Genomic DNA, 10418 nt, shown 5'->3' on the forward strand with positions numbered 1-10418 from the left:
TGATGCTGAGTGAAAGAAGCAGAACCAGGAGAACATTATATGCAGTAACAGCCACAGTGTGTGAGGACTGTTTCTGATAGACTTAGCCCTTCACAGCAATGCAAGGACCTAAAACATTCCCAAAGGACTTGAGGCAAAATGCCATCACATTCAGAGAAAGAACTATGGAATCAGAATGCAGAATAAAACAGAATATTTTGTCTTGTGCTGTTTTGTTTTGTTTTTTCTCATGATTTCTCCCATTCTTTTTAATTCTTTTATGCAACATGACCAATGTAAAAATGTGATTAATAAGAATGTATGTGTAGAATCCATATAAGATTGCATGCCATCTCAGGGAGGGAGGGGGAAGGAGGGAGGGGGAGAAAATCTAAGACTTGTGCAAGTGATTGCAGAAAACTGAAAACAAATTAACTTATTTTAAAAAACTCAGTTGGGCTCCAACCAACTTTTCCAGGCTTATAGCATATTACTTTCCTTTACACCCTCCGCCATCCAGTCAAGCTGACCTTCATGCTGTTCCCGCATATGGCATCCCCATCTCATGCTTTGGTACTAATTGTCCTCTAGGGATGCCTGGAATGCACTCCATCCTCACTGCCATTCCTTAGAATCCCAAGTCTCCTTCAAAGCTCAGCTCAAGGGCTGCCTCCTCCATGAAGCCTTTCTTGATTGCCCCCTCCCCATTAATACAATTGCCTCATATTAATTTTGTTGCTACAAAATCCAGGTTTCTCCCTAATACTGTTTCACTTTTGTCTTTGTACAAAAGCAAAGTGTCTGGCAAGGGTGGACACAGTGGAATGATAGTCATAGCTTGCCTTTATACAACACTTTAAGGTTTGTGAAGCGCTTTATTTGTGTTAACTCATTTAACAACCCTGGGAAGTAGAAACTTATTACTAACCCTATTTTACAGATAAGGAAACTGAGGTTGATAGAGTTAAATGATTTTCAAGGCCATGCAGTCAGTAAGCATCTCAGGAAGAATTGAAACTAAAGCCTTCCTGATTCCAAGTCCCACATTCTGCCCACTGACCCATCTATAGGGGTTTCATAAATGGGTATTGATTGACTAAATCATAGAGGCATCGATTTAGGACTGGAAAGAAACTTACAAGCCAACCAGTCCATTTTACAGATGAGGAAACTGTGGCCCAGAGAGAGGAAGGAACTTGCCCAACTAGGAAGCAGAAAGACTGGAGTAGAACCTGATGGAAGGCAAGGAGCGCAGACAAAGCTTTCTAGATAGTAGGTGTTTAACAAATGCTTCGTGAATCAAATTGAACACAGAATCTAGGTCTGGGAGGGACTTCAGAGATCATTTAGTCTAATCCTTTCATCTTATAGGGGAGGAAACTGAGGTAGCTCTGATTAGGACAGCGAATTGACACAGCTTCTCTCTCTCTCTCTCTCTCTCTCTCTCTCTTTCTGTTTCCTCTTCTCTCTGTCTCTGTGTCTATCTCTCTCTGTTTCTCTTCTCTCTCTGCCTCTGTCTCTCTGTCTGTCTCTGTCTCTCTCTCTTTTCAGTTTCCCCTGCTGGCCTCAGAGGAGGTGGACAAAGATTGGTGTCATCCTTTCTCTTTCCTTCTCCCTTCTTCCATTTTTCTCCTGCTCTAGTTCCCCAAAGGAAGTAAATTGTCCCCAGGCTGGCCAGGGCCCTTGGGCTCTAAGGAAAGACCCAGGAATTCCCCCTTCTGGGGCCCTAATAACAGTCACATGGCCCAGTGGAAAATCTAAGGAAAAACAAGGAGAGAAATTGGCTGGGACTGGGAATGCTGAGCTCACCAGTAGATGAATCAGCCTTTCCCCCAGCAGAGAGCCATCCAGGGAGAGTTGGAGATGGGAGGAGAGGGAGGGGAGAAAGTGCTGGGAGAAGGGGGGAGCAGAATGAGGAGCACGGGGGAGAAAGTCGGGGGAGCATTGAGAGAGTGAGCATGGGTGGAGGGAGGAGGGGGAAAGCACTGGAGAGAACAGGGGAAAGAATAGGGAGTGGGGCCAGAGGAAAGGAGAGAGAGAAGGGGGAGCATTAAAGGAGAAAGTGGAGGATAGTTAGGGGAAGGAATACTGTGGGGGATCCTGAGACATGAGGACTGTTTAACCTTCCTGGAGCTGGTGCCTGAGGTCTGGATACAGCTGGCAGCCTCACTTCCAGGCTCCCCAATGTTCCAGGTCCACTCAGCTTTCCCAGGAGCCTTGAACTCTGGGGGCTTTTTGGAAGTGGGAATAAAGTTTTCCCCAAAGGGAGGCTCTGGGGCTTGTGCTTTGCTGACTTCTAGCAGGACCCCCCCCACCCTCGTCCCCTCCTCCCACCTCACCCTCCCTCACTCCCCCCTCTCCAGAATGGGTCCAAGGTGGAGTAGAAGACAATGAGGTTCTTGGAATCACTTGAGGCTGTCTCTTGGGCTGCTGTACAAGAGCCCAGTCACTGCCTGGGTGCCCGGAAGTGGGGAGGGGAGAGGAAACTGATCGCTGAGTTGTCCAGCCCTGGACATACCACCTCTGGGATACCACCTCCTCCCTGAGCTCTCTTCCTAGAGACCATGGGACCCTGGCCAAGGGATGTCTATCCTTACCTTGAAGGCAGAGAACTGAATTCCAAACTGGCAGAAATTCTTACTCTCAACTTCCCTGTCTAATGACTATATCCTACTGATAACCACCTGGAATCCTTCCAGTCGTCCTCCCTCCACCCCCGCCTTACCCCCACTCCCCACATATAAAAAGAGGGAGAGAAAAAGAAAAGGGAAAGAGACAGGATACGGAGGAGGAGAGATAAGGACTGCAAGAAAGGGAGAGAGGGAGCTGGAGTGGAGAGAAAAAAGTAAAGAAAGAGAGGAGTTTAAAGGGAGAGAGAGAGTAGGATATTGAGGTAGGAGAGGGAGGGGAAGAAAGGAACAGAGAGGCGAAATGGGAAATGGATAGAAAGAAGGGAGACAAGGAGGGAAAGAGAGGTGGAGGTGGAGGGGAGAGAGAAAAATCAAGGAGAAAGAAAGAGAGAAGAGGGGAGAGAGACAAAGAGAGAGACAGAGAGAGACGGAGAGAGGGGATAGGGAGAGAGGGAAAGAGAGAGAGAGAGAGAGAGAGAGAGAGAGAGAGAGAGAGAGAGAGAGAGAGAGAGAGAGAGAGAGAGAGAGAGACAGAGAGACAGAGAGAGAGAGACAGAGAGAGAGACAGACAGAGAGAGAGAGAGAGAGAGAATATTCAGCTCTCTGGGCTCTCATTAAGGCTACACTTACTGAAAGCCTGAATCAAAGCCAAAGATCAGGGCAATGTAACTTGGACACTCAGTAGGGACTATATTCAGAGGCCAGGGCTCCAGAGCTGGCAGCCTTATTTGGGATGGAAATTCTTTCTTTGAAAATAAGTAAGCGATGAGTGTAAATGGGGACATCATTAGCTGTTGGAATTCTCTTAGGCCAATGGTTCTCTCCACCTCCTCCTTCCCTTCTCCTCCTCTCCACTCCCCTTCTCCTCCCCTCCCCTTTCTCTCTTCTTTCTCTCCTTTTCCTTCTCTTCTCTTCCTCCCACCATTCTTGGGGGGTGGGCTGGGATATCCAGATGATGACTAGTTCCTCTCCTCCCTTTCGGGGGCACGTAAGTCAGACTTTGGATGATGCCCACAAGGCCCTCAATATGATAAACCCAACACCAGAGCCCCTATTTTACTTGTAGCCCCTCCTCTCCAACTACTGCCCTCCTCTACTTAATCAGCCAACAGTCTGAAAGTCCCCCCAACACCTACCACACAGCAGGAAAACACCAATATTTAGGGAAGGAACATTTACTATGTACTCATGACTCAGGAACCTCAACCCATTGTGGTCCCCCCTTACACCTGACCATGTCCAAACCTGTGTCCTTACAAATGAAAGAGACAAATGGGGACAGGGGAGAAGGGGCTGAAGGTCAACCATCTAGCCCCAAGCATGGGCTCCTGTCTCATCCTTACCTGGCACATAGGCCATGGAAAGGGTCAGTGAAGACCTCCCTCCAACATTCTAGGAAGGAAGACTGCAAGGAGTGTGGGGAATTGCCCAAGGAGGTGAAATACTTCTCACAAGTTACTCAGCTCATAGATATCAAGTATGGTTTGAACCTGTACTTCCTGATTCCAAGGCCAGCCCTCCACCTACTCTGCCCGGAGTCTCCTAGGGCACAGAGAAAGCTGTTGGTGGTCACAGATGGAATTTGGAACCATGGAGGAAAAGCTCAGTCTTAGGTATCTAGGGTGTGAGAATCTACCCCTTGGGGGTGAGAGGGGTTGTCCTAGATTTAGAGATGGGAGAGACTGATTGAGTGCAAACCCCTCCTTTTATAGGGGAGGAAACAGGCAACCAGTGACTTGCCCAAGGTCCCACAGGCTGCAAGGAGGGGGCTCCTCAGGAGACAGTAGTGAAGCAAGAAGTTCAGAGCAACTGTATCATTTGAGGTAGGGGCCAGAGGAATGAGTCTCTGCTCTGTTTGACTTGGGGTCTTATAGGTCCTTGAGTTCCGGGGCCTCTGAGCTGCTGATGAGTCCAGGAAGTTTAGGCAGCTGACCTCAGGACTCTCCTTGTTATCTGAGAGTGGACTTCAGGCTTCTGACTTTTTAAAAACTGAAGTTTGAAAGCTTTTTTTTTTTAAACTTATTTAGTATTTTATTTTTCCAAATTACATGTAAAAAACAATTTTAACATTCTTTTTTTCAAATTTTGAGTTCCAAATCCTCTCCCTTCTTTCCTCCCCCTCCCATCACTGAAAAGGCAAGCAATTTGACATAGTTATACATGTGTAGTCATGCAAAGCACATTTCCATGTAAATCATTCTGTGAAAGAAACAAAGACAAAATAAAGCCAAAAAAAACAAAGAAAAAGTGTCCCTTTCAGTCTCTTCCAGTAACTTCTCTGGAGATGGACAGCACTTTTCATCATAAACCCTACAGAATCATTGTGGATCATTGAATTGCTAAGTTATTCATAGTAGATCATGATACAATGTTGCGATGTTGCAGTGTACAGTGTTCTCTTGGTTCTGTTCATTTCACTTTGCATCCGTTCGTGTAAAAGTCTTTCCTTGTTTGCCTGAGAGCATCCTACTCATCTTTTCTTAAAGCTCAATTCCACCACAATCACATGCAACTTGTTCAGCCACTGTTCAATTGATGGGCATCTCCTCAATTTCCAATTCTTTACCACTACTAAAAGTACTGATATATATATATATACTTATACACACACTCACATATATACATACATAATATGTCTTTTTCCTTTTTGTTTTTTAATCTCTTTGGGATACAGAACTAGTAGTGGTATTGCTTGGTCAAAAGGCATGAATGGTTTTATAGCCCTTTGGGTATAGTTCCAGATTGCTCTCCAGAATCCTTAAATTAGTTTATAACTTGACCAATAGGACATTAGTGTTTTAATTTTCCCACATCCTCTACAACATTTGTCATTTTCCTTTTATATCATATTAGCCAATCTGACAAGAGTAGCTCATAGTTATTTCGATGTGCATTTCTCTCATCAATCATGATTTAGAGCATTTTTATATGACTATAGATAGCTTTGATTACTTTGTCTGAAAACTATGTCTTCATATCCTTTGACTATTTATCAGTTGAGGAATGGCTCTTATTTCTATAAATTTGACTCAGTTTTCTATATGTTTAAGAAATGAAGTGTTTATCAGAGAAACTCACCGTAAAATTTTTTTCACAGTAATGGCTACCAGCTTTGTATTTCCCTCCATTCTATTTCCCTCCTGTTTCTCCTTCTCCTCCTTCTCTCATTTAATTTCTTTCTCTCTCCCCTCTTTTACCCTGTCTGTTCTCAAAAGTGTTTTGCTTCTGACTTTTACCTCCCCCAAACTGCCCTCCCTTCTATCAGCTCCCCCTTTCTCTTATCTCCTTCCTTTCTTACTTTCCTCTATGGTAAGATGGGTTTCTATACCCAGCTGAGTGTGTATACTATTAGCTCTTTGGGCCAATTCTGATGAGAATAAGGCTCATGTGTTTCCTGCTTCCCCCATTTTCACTTCCATGGTAAGATTTCTTTCAGGCTTTTATGTCAGATAATTTATCCCTTTCTACCTCTCTCCTTTCCCTTCTCCCAGTGCATTATTATTTCTCAGCCTTAATTTAATGTTTTTTAAATCATCATACCATCATATTCAATCCACACCTCTGCTTTCTGTCAATGCATACTCCTTCTAACTTCCCTAGAAAGGAGAGCGTTTTTAAGAGTTAAAAATATCATTTTCCCATGTAAGAATATGAACAGTTTAACCTTATTTAATCCATTATGATTTCTCTTTTCTGTTTTCCTTTTTACGCTTCTTTTGCAGCTTGTATTTGAAAGTCAGATTTTCTATTAAGAACTGGTCTTTATGTTAGGAATCCTTGACAGTCCTCTGTTTCATTGAATGTTCATTTCACCCCTTGAATTATACTCAGTTTTGCTGACTAGGTGACTCTTGGTTGGTATTCTAGCTCTTTTGTCCTCCAGAATAAATATTTTTAGTTCTTCCAAGGTGGTATGATCTAGGGAAAGGTGTGTTTTCTACTCTCCTGTACAGTGACTGGTTTATGAGTGGCCACAAGTGGTCTTTTCTGCCCTGGCACTGCACAAAGTTGTGATGACTAAATGAGATAATATTTGTAAAATCCTCAGCACAGTGCCTGATACAAGTAGGTGCTTAATAAATGCTTATTTCCTTCCTCCCTCCCTCCCTCCCTCCTTCCTTCCTTCCTCCCTTCCTTCCCATTTTATCAGTGCCACAAAAGATGAAAGGATCCTAGGCTCAGAGCTAGAGGGATCCGTAGAGAACATTGAGTCTACTCTCTCATTTTATAGATGAGGAATTGAGACTCACCAGAAGAGGGCAAGGATTGCCCAAAGTCACACAGCTTGCCCGTGGTCTTCGAGCTTCTTTTTCTGATTTCAAACCACTCTCCAACCGCCATGCCAGCCTGATTCTCAGAGGCAACTTTACAAAGTAAACAAAGATTCAGAACAGCTTTGGGAGGTAGTAAGAGTATTGCTGTTCTCCATTTTACAGATAAAGAAATAATCATAAAAACCTAGCCACTTGCCCACAAGCACACACTAAGAAGTGTTGGGGCTGGGGACACTGGAGCCTAGGACTTCTGGTGCTATTCACTGCTCTGCCCCCTGGACCACACTGCCTTAGTCAACCAGTTGAACAAAATTTTATTAAATTCTTACTATGTGCCAAGCACTATGTTAGGAACTGGGGAGACAAGAAGGAAACAGCCTCTACCCCAAAGGAGCTTCCCTTCTACCATGTTCTAGTCCATTGCTGTTTGTTTTGGGTTCATTATCATCAGTTCATCTCTCTTTCCTCAGGTGTTCAAGGTCTTTAGGGCAACTTGGCTGTCCCATGATCCATGTGTGTCTGGAGTGGATACAAGACACCATTTCCATTTGATTGGAGCTCATGCTTCCATCCATTCCTCCCTTCTGTTACTCTTTGCTCACGTGAAAAATCCCATCTCCCTTTTCATCCTGGCTCAGTCTTTGCTTGGGTTTAACCCTTCCAACTTGGGAATCTGAGCTCCTTCCATGTCCCTGGAAACTGTGACAATGATGGTGATACAGACATGTTCTGGTATCTCTTGAGTCTATGTCAAGTTCAAGAAAAGACTGATTGTCCTCCCAGGACTGATCACACTTCCAGGCTCAAACATGTTGCCATCCTCTTTCCAACTGGCTGAATTTCTCTTGGGTCTTTTCCAATTTTTTAATTAATTTCTTCCTTGGCTTTCAGGCCCCTTGCATGATTATGGCAGATTTTTTTTCTGTCTTTCTGATCTGGCCACCAGATTGTTCTGGAGAGCTTTGGTGTAGGGAAGGGGAAAGAGAAAGTCCCCCTCCAGAGCATCTGCCCAGTGCCACTGTATGAATTCTAGAGTCAAGAGTCCTGACTCAGCCTCCAACTGAGAATTTCCTGGGAAGACTGGGCTCCCTGACTCCCCATTTGGGTTTCCTAGGACTGGTTTGACCCCAGAGATGTGGTAGGGTATCTTGGGCAAAACATTAAGTCCCAGAATTTGTTCATCCTTAGACAGGGTTGGGGGAAGGAGAATTCTAATGACCCATAGGTTATAGCTTAGTCCCTTCTTTGGGCCTTGGTTTCCTCATCTGTAAAATGAGAGGGGTTAGATGACCTCTGAGGTCCCCCCCTCACTCCAGCCTCTAATCTTTGGTTGTGTTCATGGAGTACCTCCTGTTTATCAGGTACTTCTATGACCACCTGAACATAGGCTGAACTCAAGGTCAACCTCTGAGACTTAGTGACTAGTTAATTTAAGAAATGTTTAAAGACAGTCCTTGCTCATGGTCTAGGAGGAGGAAAAGCATCACGGGATTTCACTGGAATTGAGATTTTCAGTGATGTGCCATTGTTCCACACATGAGGGGCAGCATGGCATTATGGATAGAGACCTGGGCTTGGAGTCTCGCTGTTGGCATTTGCTAGTTGTGTGACCCTGGCCAAGTCTTTGAGCCTCTGGTTCCTTCTCATGTGTGAAATAGGGATAATCTCTATGGTACTGACTTGACAGTGTCGTCCTGAGGCTCAGGTGGGATATATGTAAAGTGCTTTGAAAACTTGGAAGAGTTCTGTGAATTTCACTTAGTACTATTGTTATTCTTTGCCCCCAGATTATGAATTCAATATCACACTAGCCTTGGTTTCCTATGGGAAAAATATGGAAGGGGTGGTGGAGAAGTCGTCTTCTTTTGCTGAAGACTTGGAAAGTTACAAAAGATCTTCTGCAGTGAGAAAGCCTTCACACTCATGTGGTTTCAGGACTCCTTTTGTGGGTCCCTGCTGTCTGTGGTCTCTGAGCTGGCAGCAGGGAGGGTTATTCTCTCTTCTCTCCCTTGAAAATCCTCCTTGAAGGCTCTCAAGAGAGTTAACTTCAGGGACTTTCCTTTCTTATTCTTCCAGAGGTTGCCAACAAAGAAGTAAATGGCAGGGTTGGCACTGCTATTTATGCAGGAGAGAAGCTCAAAGATAATGGACACTGACTTGCTGACATCTACTTTGAACCCAAAGTGAACAACGAACCAGATCTTCTGGGGAAGACCGAAGATGAGGAACACGAGAATGGTCACCAAAATGGTGATGTGGAGCTTGGAAGGGTGGTGGAGCTGGGATCGCTTCCAGGACTTCAGGAAGAGAATCAGGCTGGAAAGGACCATCAGGGGTGTATACATCAGGAAGTTGAGTACACAGCTAAAGATACTGATGATGTATCTGCAGGTCATGTAGATGTCCCCCATGTAGACCTCAAAGTAAAACTCCAGGACAGCCATGAAGACTGAGAGGGACCAAATGAAAGCACAGATTGAAGAGGATTTCTTTTTCAAATGGTGGTATCTGTACCAGAGGGGAAAGAGCATGGACAGACACCTCTCTACACTGATGACCATCAGGAAGCCCAGCCCTGTGTTGTACATAAATATGTTGAATACCAGAGTTCCATGACATATATAAAACAAGTGGTACTTGGTAAGAAGCTTGCTAGTATATATATGAAGAATCCTGGCAAGGTACCAAATTATTCGCCCCAGGAGGAAGCTGAAGTCAGCGATTGTCAGATTGAGGATGTAGATGGTAAAGTGGCTTCTCTTGATGTGGAAACTGAGAAACCAGAGGACAATGCCATTTCCCAGCAGCCCACACAGGCATGTGATCAAATTAATGAAGATCATGATGCGGAGTACTGTATCAGGATCAGTTTTTGGGAAGCAGGTATCACTTTCCTGGCTACCGTTACTGGAATTGTTGCAGTTCATCTTTTTAATAGGTAGGGATTGTAAATTTGTGAAAAGGCAAGTGTGCTGCTTCAAGAGGAGTTGGGTTCCCCCTTCTCAGAAGTCTTCACGCAGATGCTGAATGACCACTTGGGTATGTTACAATGGGGATACCTTTTGTGTGTGAGTTGGATTAGATGGCCTCTGAAGGTCCTTCTAATTCTCAAATCCTGTGATTCTGTGGTACTGGACTGGTCTTGTCTGGAGGTGGTGGGATGTGGGATGTGGGACCTTCTGGATCTCTCATGCACCTACTATAAATGAGAAGAGAGATGTGAGCTGATGACTCTGGAGCTGGCTTTACAGATTCTCAGAAAAATGGCAGTGTACCCAGAAGAGGGATGAATAAAGCAGAGAAAGAGATCTATATTACATTCTCAGTAATAAATGTGGATGCAGAAATTTAAAACAAAATGATTGCAGAGCAACGTATTTGTTATACTTATTCGTAATAACCACGTTGGATTTATACAAGCTATGAAAGGATAATTCAATATTAGGTAAACAACTGGCATGCAATAATTGTTCATGCAAACAACAAAGTAACAAAAACATGGTGATTGCATCTTTTTCAAAAATAGATCTGTGAT

The 10418-nt window shown here is 44.2% G+C and overlaps 1 protein-coding gene across 1 annotated transcript; it reads right to left on the reverse strand.

The window, feature by feature from the left end:
* Positions 1–6748: 6748 nt before the first annotated feature.
* LOC140523421 (mas-related G-protein coupled receptor member H-like) lies at positions 6749–10071 on the reverse strand. Its single transcript, XM_072638299.1, has one exon. The coding sequence runs from the start codon at positions 9808–9810 to the stop codon at positions 8815–8817; it is 996 nt and encodes a 331-aa protein (XP_072494400.1). The 5' UTR covers positions 9811–10071; the 3' UTR covers positions 6749–8814.
* Positions 10072–10418: the final 347 nt, after the last annotated feature.

The sequence above is a fragment of the Notamacropus eugenii genome, chromosome 2 (assembly GCF_028372415.1).
Source record: "Notamacropus eugenii isolate mMacEug1 chromosome 2, mMacEug1.pri_v2, whole genome shotgun sequence".
Taxonomy (NCBI): Eukaryota; Metazoa; Chordata; class Mammalia; order Diprotodontia; family Macropodidae; genus Notamacropus; species Notamacropus eugenii.

Coding starts and splice junctions, on each gene's coding strand:
- LOC140523421 (XM_072638299.1), bottom strand. CDS start 9,810: ATGAACTGCAACAATTCCAGTAACGGTAGCCAGGAAAGTGATACCTGC.